This window comes from Glandiceps talaboti, chromosome 18 (genome assembly GCF_964340395.1).
Source record: "Glandiceps talaboti chromosome 18, keGlaTala1.1, whole genome shotgun sequence".
Taxonomy (NCBI): Eukaryota; Metazoa; Hemichordata; class Enteropneusta; family Spengelidae; genus Glandiceps; species Glandiceps talaboti.
In genome coordinates this window covers 3,650,195-3,670,508 of record NC_135566.1, presented here as the reverse complement: position 1 = coordinate 3,670,508, position 20,314 = coordinate 3,650,195, and the positions used below count along the sequence as shown (strand labels likewise).

The 20,314-nt window shown below is 33.7% G+C and overlaps 1 protein-coding gene across 3 annotated transcripts in view; it reads left to right on the top strand.

The window, feature by feature from the left end:
- LOC144449607 (uncharacterized) overlaps positions 1–20,314 on the top strand; it is a 145,729-nt gene that overhangs the window by 85,768 nt on the left and 39,647 nt on the right. For all 3 annotated transcript variants that reach the window (XM_078140177.1, XM_078140176.1, XM_078140175.1), the window contains exons 9-14: positions 7,281–7,403; positions 9,257–9,361; positions 10,210–10,540; positions 10,815–10,901; positions 11,564–11,728; positions 14,046–14,128. In XM_078140177.1, coding sequence (XP_077996303.1) covers positions 7,281–7,403; positions 9,257–9,361; positions 10,210–10,540; positions 10,815–10,901; positions 11,564–11,728; positions 14,046–14,128 — 894 coding nt within the window. The remainder of the gene's footprint in view (positions 1–7,280; positions 7,404–9,256; positions 9,362–10,209; positions 10,541–10,814; positions 10,902–11,563; positions 11,729–14,045; positions 14,129–20,314) is intronic.

The following is a 20,314-nucleotide window of genomic DNA, read 5'->3' as shown; positions in this document are numbered from 1 at the left end:
TTCCCTTGGTATTCCACTTTTACAATCACATGTCATGGGATTTTGTCATAATATTTCTCTGTGTGCACAATAAAAATTTGAAGTCATTCAGTAAGCTATTGGTTTAAAATTTGCGAGTGGATGGTGTTGAATTGTAATACATTTTAGTAAACTTGATGAGTTAGATCTGTATTCCAGTTTTTAAAATTTGATGTGATTAATGGACTGGATGTATATATTGTAAATATTTTTAAGATACTCAACATTGTGTGAGAAGAGCCTTTGGCTCAAAAATTTATCGAGTTTAAATAAAGTCAAATAAATGATAAATAAATGAGTTAGATCTGTATTTCTAGTTTTACAATTAGATGTGATGGCCTTGATGAGTTATATCTGTATTCTAGTTTTACAATTTGATGTGATGGCCTTGATGAGTTAGATATGTATTCTAGGTTTACAATTTGATGTGATGGCCTTGATGAGTTAGATATGTATTCTAGTTTTACACAATTTGGTGTGATGGCCTCGATTAGTTATATCTATTCTAGTTTTACACTTTGATGTGATGGCCTTGATGAGTTAGATATGTATTCTAGTTTTACACAATTTGGTGTGATGGCCTCGATTAGTTATATCTATTCTAGTTTTACACTTTGATGTGATGGCCTTGATGAGTTAAATCTGTATTCTAGTTTTACAATTTGATGTGATGGCTGTGATGAGTTAGATCTTATGACGACAATTCTTGGGATCCACCACATAATTTGGGATTGGGAAAAAGCAAAGTTTGTGTGTCACAAAATTGCTGTATGTCAATGGTGTGCTAAAAATGTAAAGGACAAACCCCTCCTCTCTTATGCCATATATTTGTTCATTTATGGTCACAGAATACTTATTTAATGTATGCATAGAAAAAAGAGTTAAGCAGAAAGCTTCAAGTGAGAACTACAATTTAACTTAACACTTGATAGTCAGATGTTAATAGCCAAACGAACATTTTGAGCTACAATTTTCTATTGATTTCTAATAGTGTTACAGACTACAACCTTATAAATTTGGTAGTCTAGATATAAAGTCTTGTGGTCTATATGCCTTGGACTATTGCTAAGTTTGAGTTCTGCCCTGTACATGACTTCAAACCATAGCTCCAATGATTTGTACCTAGCTGCTGTAGTCATGAATCATAACGTGTGGCTACTTCATCAACTTACTATGTAAAAGTCTGATTGCGTTGAATGACTAACACATCAAGATAAGAATCCATACAGACTTAACAACTATATAGTTAATCTTCTTTTCACTTACACTTTGTATTACAGTAAGCCAGGGGTCATATATTCAATTATGGTTTCTCTGTTTCCTAGCAGGAAATATGAACGTAGATCCTAAATTGATTCCAGTTGTTAAAAAACATTTAGAATATTATATAGCTTGAATTGAACCACATATTACTGATTCTACTTAAGAATTCTGATATGAAACATGTAATTAGAAATATAACAAAACTGACACTAGATTTGGAAAGATTATAAATATACCCATTTCCAGGAAGGTCAAAGTTTACCAAATTTATGTATGTATTAGATTGATTTATGGTTAAAAAGCTATCATTCACGTACTTCCTGGTCTGACCTATTTAGATGATTGTTATTTTTGTTATAGTAATCATATCATATAATTGTCATGGCCAGTAATTAATGACAGCAGATGTTTCCTTCATATTTTTTTCAATCTAAAATTAAGGACATGTTTTTTCTTAATGCTACTAAAATTAATTCGGCAAATCTCAATATTATTTCTTATAACTTCTGAAACCAAATATGCAATTGGAAATCTGAGAAAACTCACCAGATTTAGAGAGATTACAAATATTAGAGCAGTGAATTCTATATTAGTTAGAATAGACAAAACAAATTTGAATATTAGTGAATTTTGCTTTTACAATGTAAATCCTAACTTCATATGTTTCAGTTTTAAAAAAGAGTATTTCGATAAAAAAAAAACCAAAAAGGCAATAACAATTAGTCAATGAGGCTACATCAAAAGTCTTTTTTCTTGGAAAGTGTCTAGATTTATTAAAGACAGAATAATCTATGTTCAAATCTTCAAGATTTCAAAGTCCAATTCTTAGATAAGCCTTTTCCAAGGAAAGAGAAGGCCATAGATTTTGAAAACTTCAAATTTTACTCCTTGGAAATATTTTCCAGGAAACAATCAGGAGATTTAGAAGACTCAAAATAATTTCGTTTCTAGGAATCTGTTTTCTAAGAAATTATAACTTTTGCAAGGCAGTGAATATGTAGTCCAAGAAATAGACAGCCAAGTGATTGATTTTCAAGGAAACAATTTGTAGTTAGGACTGATTTCCATGAAATCATAAGGCAATAAATAAATAAGCATTCAAAGAAGTATATATTGAAGACTCATTTCTTAGAAAATGATTTCCAAGAAAAAAATAAGACTTTGAAGACTTAAAAATTTGATTTTGAAGAAAGCAGAAGAAAATCTATACATTAATGGACAATCATTATCTAGAGTGCCACAGTCCACATGTCCAAGTGAAGTAAAGCTTTGCTATAATCATAACATAATAACCTTGAAACAACATTTAATCTTTTCATATTCTCTTAAGAGTCCATTATTTGTTCCTTTTCTTCTTATAAACCTTAAATCCAGTACCAAAATGCATTACATATGTATGTAATTATTTCATAGCAATTGAAATCAGGCAGGGAAGCCAGGTAATCTCAGCCCAATTATTCACAACTGCAGCTTATGTGTAAGCTGTCTGAGAGAAGTGATTGAAAAAATACAAATCTCTACTCAGGGATGGAAGTAGTGTAGGAGATTTAACTCGTGTCTGTAAACAGTGCATGGATGTCACCTTTGTCGACAAATAGTTGCTTAGATTGTGTTTGGTGTGTACTTATAATGTTTATTCATACATGAAACCTCTGTATATGTGCATGTGTGAGTTTGTATGTGTGTGTGTGTGTGTGTGTGTGTGTGTGTGTGTGTGTGTGTATGTGATTTGTGATAATGATAAACAAATAGACAGAATATCTGTACATGGAACTACATGTACATATAAATCTACAGTTTCCTCCCCCCTGCTAGAGCTCAAAACTAGCCTTAAATTCTGATTTCATACCCAATTACTGCACATTTATCAAACATCACCACCAACACAAATTACTGAGTTTATGTCCAATTTATGTCCCATTTGTTTCCATCTATTTCTGTACTAATCTGCTAATGCAAGTTCATGTTGTTGACATTGAGTTAACATTGAACGTAGGTCATTTGGATTTTATAAAGCCTGCCTCAGAGGAACTGCTTTAGGCCATGTTAAATCATCCAATTATGCAGTAAATATCCATTTTTCTCAATTAGAGAGCTTTGAAAATGGAGTCATTATGTCTGTATAAATCCCAGTAGCCTTGTCTCAATGTCTGTAAGTAAACATCACATCCTGTCCAAACTGAAGTATCAGTTGGTGGCCGATAGTGTAAGTGTGTGCATGTGTGTGCCATCAGCCTGTGATGTATACAAGCAGTTCTTTCAGGTGAGTTTAATAACTTAGTGTCGGTGGCCAATTCTTCTCATATCTATTCCATTGATAATTGCAGCAGCTGCGTGTTATATATATAGAACTTATATTATGTGTACAAATTATACTTGTGTGGTTACTCTGTTTTGTAAGAATTTGTATGTAGCAGGGTAGGTACGATTTATTGGTTTGTGGCCATTTGTATGTAGAAAGGAAGGTGTGTGTTTGATGGAGACTTATAATTGCTATATGGTAAGTAAGATTTAGTGGAGCTGTGTCTGTGGTAGGGTACAAATATATGCACTGTGTTTTGTAGAGATTTGTCTGTAGCAAGATAGGTAACTGTACATGTACATGTTTTGCGGAGCTGTTTCTGTAGCAGGGTAGGTACTGTATGTGTTCTATAGAGCTTTGTAGCAGGGTACATGTGTAGGTACTGTATGTGTTATGGAGCTGCGTCTGTAGCAGGGTAGGTACTGTATGTGTTCTATAGAGCTTTGTCTGTAGCAGGGTGGGTACTGTATGTGTTCTATAGAGCTTTGTCTGTAGCATGAGTACTGTATGTGTTCTATAGAGCTTTGTAGCAGGGTAGTGTTCTTTAGAGCTTTGTCTGTAGCAGGGTGGGTACTGTATGTGTTCTATAGAGCTTTGTCTGTAGCATGAGTACTGTATGTGTTCTATAGAGCTTTGTAGCAGGGTAGGTACTATATGTGTTATGGAGCTGTGTCTGTAGCAGGGTACATTTGTATTTTGTGGAAATGAGAAAGAAACAGGGTCACTCTAAGATAAACAGTTTGAAAAGATATGCATGTAGGAGGTTTGGCGAGATTTCAGTATTTTGTGGACATTTGTATGCTAAGCAGGGTATCAAAGATTAGTACATTTTGTGTGTTGGAGATTTGTACTTTAACAGTACATGTATGCAGCAGCTTATAAGGATACAGGCTACTAAATATAAGAAACATTTAACAAAAATTGTGATATTTTAACCAAAAAGTGATGAGACATCACAAAAAGATTAATTACGACAGAATTTTCTTAATAGATTTGGAATCATAATATTTTTGAATTTTTATTATGTATTTAAATTTACTTTTATTATTTTATTCAGATCCAGCACAACGTGTCTTTGTAGTTCGTAAACTTGACCTGTTACAAGACTATATCAATTTCTCATCATAATGTTGTTACTTTATTCCATGCATTTGCAGTAACCTTTTGTGTGACATATTTAGGGTGGGCTTATCATCAGGGTCAACTTCTTGAAATAGTTTCAGCTTTCAACACCTTCATGGCAACTATGTTTATCTCTATTTGTACAATTTTTTCTCAAAATCCTCCAGCTGCCCCCACCCCATCAAAACAAAATTGTTTTCCCCATATGGCTATAGATCCTAAAAAGTTTCAAATTCACATTTCTGTGTTTTCAATCGATCGTGTTTGAATGTAATATATCCAGTGTTAGAGGTACATGCTATCTTTGTTTGGATAATTTCTTGAAGTGTGTCATAGAATTCCTTCTATACAGTACTGTTCCGTGTGCACACAAGAATTTGTTTGCATAAGTAAAATCAAATTGTTCATATTTGATCTCAGACCACCAATTTGATTGAATACATCAATTAATAAGTAGGTCAGTACTAGTTTTACATAATGTACACACTTTGATCCATTAAATCATACCAAAAATCTGAATATATGGATATTTTACGTAATATAATTATTAAATATTCTGTTTTGATTTATGAGAGTACATACATTTCGTAGACATGATTTCAATCTGTAGTGTGGTAGCATGTATGGGTATTTTCCTCTTACAGTAATAAACAACATGCTCTAATTCATGGACATTAAATTTAATCGAACTAATTTCTGTGGTTTGATTTTTATACTGCACATACATTTGAGTCAAATAATTATAGTATGAAAATATTTGACAAATAAATTTGACTAACAATAATTCTTGTCATTTAATTTTGAAGTATAAATTGTATTTGAATAATTATACTGTATTAAAATATACATAGATTTGATGCAAATAATATCTGTGGTTCGATTTTGTACTTTAGGTAAATTTGAATCAAAGAATTTCCATGGTTTTCTTTTGTTTTCTAAATTTCAGTAGAATACAATTTCTTATTCTGTGGTTTGATTTTGTACCGATAATCTAGATAAATTTGAATCAAATAATATCTGTGGCTTGATTTTGTACTTTAGAGAAATTGAATCAAAGAATTTCTGTGGTTTGATTTTGCACTTTGGATAAAATTGAATCAAAGAATTTCAGTGATTTGATCATGTACCATGAATAAATTTGATTCAAATAAAATAGTTAGAGAATGTGACTTTTGACAGAACATTACAGAACAAAGTGGAGTGATTACAAGAAGTCACGTTTTGAAGGCATATAAAAAGTTATTTAATGATCTGATAGCTGATACATGTAGCTGTCTTTCACCATCATTCCCAGAGACAGTGTAATAGTTGGCTTGCCAAAGAAGTATGTTACAGCGGTGTTAAGAATAAAAATCTTTCAGGTTGCGTTATATAATGGGCAATGAAGTTATTGAAGGGTTAATGTGTTGTTCAAGTTTTATCGTACACAAAGACTATGTTGTAGTTGGCTTGCCAGTGTGGTATATATTACAGCAATGTCATGAATGAAAACCGTTCAGTTTACATTACACAGTAGTCAATAGAGAGATGTGTTATGTGTTGTGTTGTGTCACATTTTACTTGACTTTTCAAAGGAGTATATAACATGTACCAAAAATTCACTTAAATTTGAATGGTATATTGTTAAGATCAATTTTGGAGAGTCTGACAGATTTGTTTGATGGATTATAATTATAATAATAAATTAAATTTGTGTATTTGGAAATGGCACCACATACATGAAGAACACCAGTTTTACAGGAAATCTGCAACAGAACTGTGTCTTCATCTTACATATAACACAGCATTGAATGCAACGTTTCTAAATTTAGCATTGGAAAAATAGTCACAATCAGCCAAATGTACACAGACAGCAAGACTGTGAATTCCTGACTCGTCAGTTAAATACAGGAAGTACAGTTTTACCCAGAATGGCATCAATTTCAGTTTAATATGCATACTGATTTTACTAATTGTTGTTATGGAAACCTATTGTTGGTTTGTGTGACATCAACGGTGTATGTGATCAATAGTTATAGTATTGTTTGATAAAATTTACTTAGTGTTTAAACTACGGAAGTTCATAAATGATAATGCACATAAAAATAGCCGCCTAAGTGTTGCAGTATCAGAGAGCAGTTTTATGCCTAAATTTAGTTAGTTTGTATGTCTGCTCATATTTAGATCAGTTTCAAATACTATCATGTATGGAGTTGTCAACAGCTGAGTGGTTAGCTTGTATGCTTCGTACCACTGCAGTTTGGATTGAACCCTGCCTAACACTGGCTGGGTTTTGATATCAAATGATAACCAGCTATAGGTCTGGATGTAAGATACGTACATTGTGTAATGCTCAGTTTGACCTTACCAAACTACACAGATTTTCCCTGACTACTTTTAGGCTAATTTCTTCCTTCTTTAACACTAAGGCACTGGGTGCTGATCACTGACAACCATTCTTTGTTGCATATTAATCCTTGGACTCCTTGCACAAAATTTTAGGATATCGTTGTAGCCTATGGTCTAAGGTTAATCAAAACTAAATTTAGACTAAATTTTAAAAAATTGTTGTTGCTTTTCATTTGTGTTTATGCAGGTTAATGAAGAATGTAAACATTTACAAGAGAAGGTGATTGAACTGGAGACATCCAGACAAACACTGTCTAACCAACGTGACCAGCTGCAAGGCAAAGCTGACAAACTGGAGGCAGCCGTAAAGGTGAGAATCAAATAACAAATAGTCTTAGTGACTCAATCACTTTGTCGCCAATCTCATTCAAATATGATGAAGAAAAAGGACCCAATGTGCTTGTTTTATTTTGTCTCATGTCTACTGTGTCTGTCTTTATCTTTGCTGTGTATTCATCCAGCATGTTTACAGTTTGGAATCACTGACTCCGATAATACTTGTCGTATTCAGCTTGTCTTGGTAACTATAGCAAGTTCATAATTAAAGTTTGAAAATCGATGCAGTTTAATAGCCACATACCCCAAAAGCCATTAGCAGAATGCCTCCACAGCTGATAAGTTGCAGTGTAAATCTTGGAGGGGATGAGCAATTTCCAACACATAGTGGGTATGGACTACACTGGTTCTGTCAAATTTGTATATATTACTTAAACTTCCATCTCTCAATTAATGTAATAAAGTGATCAGTATGATTTGTCAAACTTGTCCTTCATCTGAAGGGTTGCCATAGTTACAAAATTACAATCACCTGAATATGTAGAACAACCTCAGGTGCTGTAAATTTCAAATGAAGCAAATATTGAGTCAAATTTTTGTAATAACGTAATGGAACAACACTATTTTGTATCATGCACCATTCAATATGGCAGATTTGGAAGTTGCTGTTTTCAATTTTTGGGTATAAATCTGAACCTGTTTACATGGAAATGTGGCATCTGTTTAATAATGTTATTATATGGACTAAACACAAAATTTGACCACTTGGTTAAAAATAGGTAAAGTGGTACTAAAGAGTGAAATCCTTGTAAACAGAAATATTATGAGTAGGTTGTCAAGAAGTTGACATAGACGCAAACTAGAAGTATCATTGTGACATGTTAAAGCTAGCAATGGGTTATGTCATTACACTCACAGTAGAGAGGTGTTTCTGGTGGCAAGTTTTACTCAAGTGGTTACACATTCAACCTCATTCAGTGTTTATACTATCTTGATTATAGCGTGATTACATCCATACTAACCAAGGCACCGCTATTGCCCTCTTGTGTAAACTACCCTATAGAACAACATACAGTTAATTTTGTGTCTATCTTAGTTTGTTGATAGCTTGTTTTCTTTAATGTGTGTATATGTGAGACCGCCATTTGTTTCTGAGTGGCTAAAGTCCTTGGGCAAGATTTGAACCACGACTGTGCCTCAGTCAACCCAGCTGTATAATTGAGGACCTGGTAGGATAGAGGTTGCAACGTGAATGCTTTAATCCTATGCACTTATAAAGGCTGCAATGGATTGTATGCTCCCCAAGGAGTTGAGGAAGTATAAAGGGCCACTATAGATCCAAGCCAGGGGTAATAATTGTAAAGCGCTTTGAACACAGAATGGGAAAACACTAAATAATAACCAACATTATTATTATTATCATACTAAGGTTTGACATGCCAATACATATTGTATTATTTTGTAACTATGTAAAGGGGCACAAGCTGAGTTTATATCTTTTTGGGATGTATTTTTACTGTGTTTTAAAAGGTACTCACATTATTCTATGTGTACTTAACCATCACTTGTAATTAACTGAATTCAAATCTGGTATTAGGATATAACTTGTGAACGAACGGATGATGTAATTTATTTTACATATTAAAAACTATCTAGGACACCCCTACTATGAAATCAACTGTTCTAAGAATGCCAGAACACAATTTGTATTGTCATATAAGGTATGCATCAACATTAACATTATACTAGAAAAGGATGAATTTAAGTTTTTTTTGTAAGTATTTTCACATAAGCAAAAAGCTTATAAACTCAGCTTGTGCAACTTTAAACATCAAGTAACCATGACTTATGTTCATATGCATCGTTTCAATTGATCATTTTGTACAGCATATGCAAGAAGCCGCTGAGAAGCGGAAACAACTGGAGGCTGAATATCAAGAAGCCTTACAAAATCTGCAAGGCAAGCAGGACGAAGTACGACAGTTACAGGAGGTAGAAATACTGAATATAATGCATCTCTCTTTATCTTGTCTGCTGACTTTTTCTTCATTTAGCTTGTCTCTTCATTCTATCTAGTCTGTTCACAGTCTCTAGATGTAGTTTGTTACCTTCTATAGGTCTTTCCTGTAGATTCTATATCTTAACTTGTGTATTCACTCCATACCTCACATGTCTATTCTTGCTGTACCTCTGTCCACTCTTTGTATATGTTGTCTGTCTACTTCTGTTCATATCTAGTAATTATAGCTGGTCTATATTCTCTTTATATCAAGTCTATATTCTCCCTGTCAAGTCTGTAAATGTTCTCTGTATTTTTTACTTCATCAATTCTCGGTACCAGAAATAGAATTTATACTGCACAGGCACATCATAAAAATAATGAATATTCACTTTCTTGGTTGATATCATAACTTCTGCTCCACGCACGTCACATGCATAATTAACTATAGACATGCTTGAGAAAGAGTTGACCTTTTTGTTCTATTTTGACCCTCTAGCATGAGGTAAAATGCTATTACAGGTACTGAGAATTGTTGTCTGATAGGTTAATATACAGTGTATGAAAGTAATCGATTCATTGTTACAGTAGTCAACTTCAATGATTCCCAGAAATAAAATGACATTTAGAGTGAGTGTTGTAAGTATTTTTTTAGTAGAATTTGACAAATATATCCTGTATTGATATACAATATATATATAGTAGTTGAAAATAAAGAAGAATTGTTCATAGATAACCAGTCGGATATTGAAGTGAAACAGTAGATAAAGGTTATATGAAATAGAAGACCAATTTTATTTGTGACATGACAGTTTGTAATGTGTTGTTGTCATCCCAACAGGCTCAACAAGCTGCCAAGAAGACACAGAGGCAAGCTGTTGACCATCTAGAGACCAAGGTCAAAGACTTGGAGAGAAAATGCCAAGAACAAACAGAAAGTTTTAGTAAGCTGTCGCAGGAACTGAGCTTGCTCAGAAAAGAAGCCAACAAGAGAGCCGGCTCTCCCAAGGTAGAAATAGCAATTCAGACATCTCCAGAGAGTCTTTCAGATGAAGGCTTTGGAGATAATGGACATGTAACTCCTAGCAAACAGAAAGGTGCTGCTAAGAAACCGTATGGTGCTGTCCCCTCATCACTAGCTGCTGAGGGCGTCCTGGATGACGAATCCCAAGGTGAGATTTCATTATCAGTAGCCTTATTTTAATACATATATAGGCATCTGACACCAGGTATTCCTACCTAGTTTTATTTACATGTAATCGTTTGATGCCAGGTGTTGTAGGCATCCAACCCCAGGTGTTCATAGTTCCTACATAGCCTTATTTACATGTTAAGGCATCCGACCTCAGGTGTTCCATGCTATCGCTCCAATCAAAAACACTGACTGAGTGTGAATTTTTTTTCTTAAAGTTCATAACAGTTATGTTTCTTTTTACTTTATCATAGCGGATGACTTTAATGATGGGTCCTGGGTAGAAGATGCCCCTGTTACAAAACGTAGAGTCTTGCCTGTTGAGTCTGGAATGAGCTCAGGTAGGTCTCTTACCATCTTAATCTAACACCTGACTTGGACAATGATTGTAATGTGAGATTAACAGAAGTTTTGAATAACTGACCCAAGTTTTGCATCACAGGATTTTATCATAATATTATGCAATGGCTTACAATCAAGTTGATCCCTACCTGAATTTCCAACTTCATTAAGAAGTTTCACAAATATTTGTATGTATATGAAAGTGATTTATGCAGTCTCCCTAGGTGAATGATAAATTCATAATGTCTTCATAATCAATCAATCAATCAATCAATCAGTCAACTGATCTGCTGTCCAGCTGTGATGCCTTGATTGTGCCCACAATTTTATCAAAACTATTGTACAGTATCAAAATGTGGCCAGGCATAGAACACAAAGTCAGGATCATGTGCAATGCTCTTGTACAGTGTTACCAGAAACCATCTCCTTTCAGCAGCTTCTGCTTCCAGTTGAACATTTCAAATAGTGCGGCTATCAGGAGCAACCATATTGGATATTTCACTGCTGTCGACAAATGGCAAATTCCATATAAAGCAACCAATAGGAAGTCAAATATGGCCGTCCCTGATGGCATCAATACTTAATATAGGTATTGATGTGTAGAAATTTGGGTCTTGTACACTTTCCTTCACCTTCGCTTGAATGCAATTTTCTTTAACAGCATATGTTGAGGGGGATGAGGATTTACTTGACATTGATGAGAAGGAACGACGATATCTTTTAGAGGAGGCAGGTGTAGAGGGTTTAGATGATTTATCATACAGTGCTGATATTAGACGACTTACCCAATCACTTAGTGAAGATGACAACCTCACAAGCAGCAAAGGTGACTTTTTTTTTTTGAAAACTGGTCAAATCTATTTGTTTTGTGTTTCATTTCATTCAATTTCTTGCACCAGTATCATTGTCACCGTGGTGTCCTACAAAATGTCCATCATTTTGTCAAGTATATAAAGATAAATTGTTTTGTAGTTTTGTCAGATTTGTTATGTGCTGCTATGTCTAATCTGACTGGAAAACAAGTTCTCAGTTTTCAGTTCAACTATTGTGTTATGTTTTGTTGATTCTGTCCCTTCATTTGTATTTCTATCAATGTTGATTTTTTCATAAAATTCTAGTATCAGGCCTACTGTATGGAATTGTGATTTAGAATAAAAAAAGTCTGTTTTTTTTATTTTTTGTGTTGTTTAATATTCTGAAGTATTACTGATTCACCATTTTTCATTGTGTAGTCCATCATTGATCAGCATTGCAGCCAATCTGAAATATCTTTCAAAGTGTTGTCATCGTTTCCTTTATCTTGATTTATGAATTTTTTTTATTAACATGGTGTTTGACATTCAAAAATTTTGACTTGTAAAGGTGTCAACAACATCAAGTTTGGTATTCGCTTGGACTGTAAATATGTCTAGAAATATAAAGTTTGAACGATGAACAAAATGGCTTGATATGATATGATACATCAAAGTGTCATAGAATGTCACGACTCACACATCCTTGTTCATGTAATCTACAACATTGCATCATCTTGTCAGCTCATCACCATGGAAACAAGACATCCCTGCATCTTGTTCATAAATCCTCATCTTCCTCTGCTCATCGTTACCAGTTTTGTGAGAATGAATGTTCATGAATTCAGGGTCCATAGTTACAAATGAATATTTCTACTCATAGAATCAAACACATTTTGGAGGCGAATCTCAAATTTTAAGTCACTTTTTTGTCATCAGCATGGTCAGGGATATACTACAATAGGCTAACATCATGTGTCTCAGACAAGTTGCGTGATGTGTCATGGGTGGTGTACTGCAATGGACACATCAAACTCATTTCATGCATCTTGTCCATTGGAAGATACATGATAATAGCCCATTGTAGTATACCCCTAACAATGGTGACGAGACGTCAGTAAAAATTGGGATCTCCCTTCCACAAATTGTTTTGACATTATGTGTTGAAATTTCAATATCACACATTCACACTTGAAAATGTCATTTCACACTATACAGTGTGTTCATCTTGTTAAGTCTGCTAATTTGTGATGAAAACAAGAGTGAATTCCATCATACTGTTTTAGTCGCAGAAACACGTATCATCAAGTTTGAAATATTACCAACAATTTTTTGTCTATAAAATGAGATAATTTCATTCTATAACTTTTCGACAACTAAAAGAAATTTTTTACCTTGAAATATTTGGATCATAGCAGGATAAACTCTTGCATTTCTGAGATGTTAATACTACTATGGAAATCAAGCTATCGGCAAACTGAGATAGACACAAACTAAAACTTTGTTGTTGCATGTGGTAGATTACACAAGTGGGTAATAGAAGTGACTCAGTTGCATTGGATAATCGCCTTCTAATCAGTTATGTGCAAATGAATATTGAGTGTGTGACCGCTTGAGGAAATTTTGCTATAATCAAACATACCACCCTACTATGAGTGTAATTACATCAACATCGATTAATGGCTTATATGAACACATTACAATTAACAATATTTTTAGTTTGTATCTGTCTTAGTTTGCAGATAGCCTGACTTCCATAGTAGTATTCTTGTTTTCAGACTCAACATGTTGTGTTGAGACTGTGCAAGGAGGCTTTTAGCATATTGGAGTTTAGAGAAATTAGTTGTTATGTCTCTATTCTTGTTTGTTGTAAGATGTGTATGATATAGAGTGTCCAATTTGTGTTTTTCACTGAACTCAAATATTTTCTGCTTACTGATGAATAAATGTGGTGATTAGAAGTATACACTGCTAACTTTGAAAGTATAATCACTGAAAAGAGAATGCAAATCTATCAGGCAATCAATGTATTAAAAGAAAGAATTTATAATGCACCAGACTCCAAAACCATTGTTCTGTTCAATGGTGCCAAAAAAAAGGTTCGACCACTCCAAATGTCTGTTTAAACAGATGTGTCTTCAGTTTGTTCTTGAAAGTGTTCAGATTTAATGCTTGCTTCATGTCCAATAGTAAGGAATTCCATAGCCCTGGAGTTCAGAGAGACATGCAGTGATAAAAGCAGTGAAAAGCATGGGTACAAAAAAACAAAATTTGAAAGCATTTGCCGATCACATTTTGATGAGATTGTTGTAATATATCATATTATTAACCTATTCGTGATATTTGATACAGGTGATGTCATCTCGGCTAAGTCAGACAGTAGTGCCAAAGGTCAAAGTTCAAGATCTGTCAAGCATGCAATGGAGAATGGCAAGGTAAGCATTGTGTATACATGATATATCTATCATTTGAAAGATAAATTACACAGCTGTAAAAACACATAAAGAAACTGTCTGATTATTTAAAGGTTAATGTCATGCCAGGAAATGGAGACAATTTCATAAACTATGGGTTCTGGAGAGTCATTTCATGATTTACATCACCTACAATTACTTGGAATTTCAGAAAAACATCAAATGCCTTTAAAGCGTATCTTTGCTGTGGGCTACTGCATCATGGGATTCAGCAGAAATACTGTATTCTAGTTTGAACATTGAATATTTATGAGAGGGTATACTTGATGAGATTTTACTTTAAGTTTAATCAATGGAAAGAGCATGCAGAAATGAAAAATAAATAATATAAATTCTAACCAAAGCTGAAATATTTTTTTTAAAAAACAAAAACTCAGCTATCAGCCAAAATAGATTAATAAATTCCCCAATCAGAGCTGAAATATTCCAAAAACAGTTGTCTACAGTTAGCCAAAAGAGAAAAAATGTAAATATCTCAAACAAAGCTGAAATATTCAGAAAACAGATATCATCCAAAAGAGAAAAATTTCAAACAGAGCTTATTTTAGCCAAAATAGATAATGTAAGAGTTGAATATTTCTAAAACAGATTTCAGCCAAAATGGATGAGGTTAATTCCACAAACAAAGCTTAATCCTCTTTCTATGATGGTGGGGGTGGGGGAGGGGGTGATTTCTTGTTGGGAAAACAGAAATAAGTATGTCAAGGGAGTAGTAATTACCATAGTCTGAAAAGTAAACTTTTAATGCCAATACACATGATACACTAGAGACAATATAGACAGAGTGAGTCAATATTGGACTAGGTGACAGTAATTTCTCCCTAAGGAATGTCAGTAGACAGTAAGACATTATTTACTGACTTCTATCTAAACATTAGACATACAGCTAAAATTATGTAGGCTTGGTGTTTCACTCACTCATGCAACATCATGATATTTATTACACACCCTTAGACAACTCCCAATGCAAAAGAAACATTTACATAGGTGCTGTGCACAGTGGGATGTAGAAGTGAAGTTTAAATGTTGATTATCAGTTATAAAATACAATAATGCAATTAAAATCATCATGTCCATGTGTAATGTTTTCAGTAGAAGCCGGTTTTTGCTGCAGTGTGAAAGAATAGCAATGCTTATCAGTTTTCAATGTGATTGGGGCAAGGATCCTGCTGTGTTTATTGTGTTTCTGTTATTGTTAATCTAGAGTTGAAATATGGCTATCTTTGTGTCAAAAACATATTGTCGCATGAGTGAAACACCAAGCCTACATCATTTTAGCTATAATACCAGGTGACGTTACACATAATACCAGGTAACGTTACACATAATACCAGGTAACGTTACACATAATACAGGTAATGTTACACATAATACCAGGTAACGTTACACATAATACCAGGTAACGTTACACATAATACCAGGTAATGTTACGCATAATACCAGGTAACGTTACACATAATACCAGGTAACATTACACATGATACCAGGTAATGTTACGCATAATACCAGGTAATGTTACACATAGTAATACTAGATAACGTTACACACAATACCAGGTAATGTTACACATAGTAATACCAGGTAACGTTACACATAATACCAGGTAACGTTACACATAATACCAGGTAACATTACACATAATACCAGGTAACGTTATACATAATACCAGGTAATGTTACGCATAATACCAGGTAACATTACACATAATACCAGGTAATGTTACACATAATACCAGGTAACGTTACACATAATACCAGGTAATATTACACATAATACCAGGTAACGTTACACATAATACCAGGTAATGTTACACATATACCAGGTAACGTTACACATAATACCAGGTAACATTACACATAGTACCAGGTAACATTACACATAATACCAGGTAACATTATACATAATACCAGGTAACGTTACACATAATACAATGTAACATTACACATAATACCAGGTAACATTGCACATAATAACAGGTAACATTACACATAATACCAGGTAACATTACACATAATACCAGGTAACATTACACATAGTACCAGGTAACATTACACATAATACCAGGTAACATTACACATAATATTATTACTAGGTAACATTACACATAATACCAGGTAACATTACACATAATATTATTACTAGGTAACATTACACATAATACCAGGTAACATTACATATAATACCAGGTAACATTACATATAATACCAGGTAACATTACACATAGTACCAGGTAACATTACACATAATACCAGGTAACATTACACATAATGCCAGGTAACATTACATATAATACCAGGTAACATTACATATAATACCAGGTAACATTACACATAGTACCAGGTAACATTACACATAATACCAGGTAACATTACACATAGTACCAGGTAAAGTTACACATAGTACCAGGTAACATTACACATATACCAGGTAACATTACACATAATACCAGGTAACATTACACATAGTACCAGGTAACATTACACATAATACCAGGTAACATTACACATATACCAGGTAACATTACACATAATACCAGGTAACGTTACACATAGTACCAGGTAAAGTTACACATAGTACCAGGTAACGTTACACATAATACCAGGTAACATTACACATAATACCAGGTAACATTACACATAGTACTAGGTAACATTACACATAGTACCAGGTAACATTATATTATAATACCAGGTAACATTACACATAATACCAGGTAACATTACACATAATACCAGGTAACATTACACATAATACCAGGTAACATTACACATAATACCAGGTAACATTACACATAATACCAGGTAACATTACACATAGTACCAGGTAACGTTACACATAATACAATGTAACATTACACATAATACCAGGTAACATTACACATAATACCAGGTAACATTACACATAATACCAGGTAACATTACACATAGTACTAGGTAACATTACACATATACCAGGTAACGTTACACATAATACCAGGTAACGTTACATTACATTGATGCAGTACTGTTCTATTATTGACAAATAGCATACTAATACAAGCATTCCATGATTATGAATAATGTAGTAAAGTTATGACAGATAATACCGTGGTGTTGAGATAAGTGAATTATTAATTCTGTTATGAAAAAATTATGAAGTTTTAATTTATATTTGTTATCGTATGTAGTGTGTCTGTAACTAACACTGGCTTTTGACGGATATCTGTGACATTTATGTCAATAGGGTAATTTCTAATTATGTAAACCAAATCAGGCTATTAACATTAGAAATCATGAACCAAAAGTTGTTCATGCAAATGAGTAAAAAAAATGTTAGAATGCTGTAAACAGTGAAAGTAGCATCCTGAGCACATGAATATACCATATTTGGACATTACGTAACTACCTCTAATCAACACTACCTTATGATTGGGTAGATTTCTGTGATTAATTAACAAAGATATGATATTAATGACTGTGTGGGTGGGTTTAGTTAAAATTTGAAATTTCATCTCAGGACCTCATTGAGGTAGATGTGACAGTGAAGAGAATTCTTGAGACAAAAAGTGCTACTTACATCAGGTTCATAGAATAAAAACACAATGTTTAAACCTATCAATGGTATATTTGATGCTCATTCCGTGACAAAACTCATCATGAATATGATACAAGCCTAGTTTTATGTAAATATTTATTAATTTAGAAAAAAAATTAGTATCTTAAGTTGGCCCATATCCCTTTAATCATAGAAATTATTAATCATAGTCATATCTTAGAATATTGCATGAATTCTGTTGCTGTTAGAGTTTAATGCTTCAAAAAGGCTGCATATGTTTATGTATGGAATCATAATATTTCATTTGATTGGGATAATTTTAGTGACATTTATATAACGGGAGAAAAAAAAACGACCCACAATTATATTAATAGACATTATCAGGTCAGACTGTTCCAGTACTTTATCATCTCAATTGATGTATGTAATATTCATAAGGTGTTCCCTTGGGAGACGTAGCAGTCCCCTTATTAATATGCGTTAGCGTAGACTCAATGTATGTGTTGTCTGCTGTCGTGTAGTGTTGGCCTTCATCGCGGGCGATGTCTGTATGCCCATTTGGTCTAACGTAATCGTATATGTTGGATTGAGTAGAATGGTGATGCTAGAATTAGGTAGGGAGTTTGTCTTTATCTCGATCAGTGTCTTTTGTTTCACGTGTCTATGATGGCCGCCATTACCTTTAACTTTAAGTATCATTGTCTTGTCAATAGAGAATATCTTTAGGTTATGCAATGATGGAATGCTCTTTGTTTTTCCAGCAGTACAAATACAATGAACTATAGTCTAGTCGTGATCTTGTCAATTCTACAAACATAGTGAATGATTTACTCTCTGTCTTTTCATCCAAATGCCAACAAAATTACGTCAATCCTGCTCCTCAAAAATTCCTTTCCTAGAACAGATGTTAACACAAAAACTGATACCTCTAGAAATACAGTTGTTTTTCATGTTTTTTTAATAAGCTGTGTGATTTTATTCCTAATGTCAATGCCAAGTATTCTAGTTTCATTCATATAATTTGTATGTATTTGTACTATGACCTTTAACCTTTTCCTCTGTCACAACCAGCTGTTTATTAGTATCGGATATGTATGCATGTTATGGTTCTATGACACTTTGTATCAAAAGTACTCCAAGCTATTGCATTATTCACCAAACATCTTCCTAATTTATTTATTGATATATCTATTCATTTATTCAATGACAAGTTTATCAACTACATAAGTGTAAATGATTGTACTCACATATTTTTTTAAAGTGTTAATTAACTCTCTCTCTGTCCATATAGAGTCATTGCTATATTTCAATATATTTGGGAACACTCAGTTATAGAGCTGGGAAGTCTTGTAAATCTTGCACAGATTTCAAGTTATATGTTGTAGGAATATTTTTATTACATCTGATAAAATACCTACTAGATGATAGTACAGATTCGTTATTGTTGGAATTCTTGTAAACACAAGCTTGTGATTAAAGTTTAGTATGACCTGGAAAGTTTAGATTTTAGTCGTGAAAAAAGGAGAGCGAGTCAGAAAAAATTAAATATCAAAAGAGAAAAATGACTCGCTGTATATGCATTCTTCACCTCATTAATCTGCACTGCAGCTTTAGGGACATTGATTGACAGCTAAGTGAGTTGGTATTCATGACCCCAGTATCTAGGTTTGTAGTTCATGGCCAATATTACCATAGCCTAGATATCTACTGACTGAATCTGTGATTCCACTACACTCATTCACTATAGACTGTCTACTGACTGAATCTGTGACTCTACTACACTCATTCACTATAGCCTGTCTACTGACTGAATCTGTGATTCCACTACACTCATTCACTATAGCCTGTCTACTGACTGAATCTGTGATTCCACTACACTCATTCACTATAACCTGTCTACTGACTGAATCTGTGACTCTACTACACTCATTCACTATAGCCTGTCTACTGACTGAATCTGTGATTCCACTACACTCATTCACTATAGCCTGTCTACTGACTGAATCTGTGACTCCACTACACTCATTCACTATAGCCTGTCTACTGACTGAATCTATGACTCCACTATACCCATTCACTATAGCAGAATTGTACAACCCATAACACCAAAGTAAAGCATTTTCTGTATGTACCACAATAGTTTATAGCATCCACATCAAGTGTAAAAGTATGCTGTTTCATTTGCTAATTGACCACATTAGAAAGGCCACATGCTAGGGTTGGAAATAAACCAACAGAAAAAGTATACATTTACACTTGATATGAATGCTATAAAAGAATGTAGTACATAGAGAAAGTGCTTTACTTCAGTGATACTGGTTGTACATCCACAGCCAGTAGTACCGGTAGTCCGGCAATTGATTTATTGAAGGTCTCCCTGAATATCTGCTAGTTTGAGTTCGATCTGTCTACCCAGTCTATACAAGTTGTATACCATCAATGTATGACTAAAGGCTCACGGCATCTAAAAACTGCTGTGCATTTAAATCATCAATCGCTAAACAACCAGATCTTACAGTGACATTGAAACATTGGTACTATTTCAACAAGAGTGAAACAGTTACTCAGACTTGTGAACAATGCTTTGAATGAACTCTAGTATTACAGTATGGT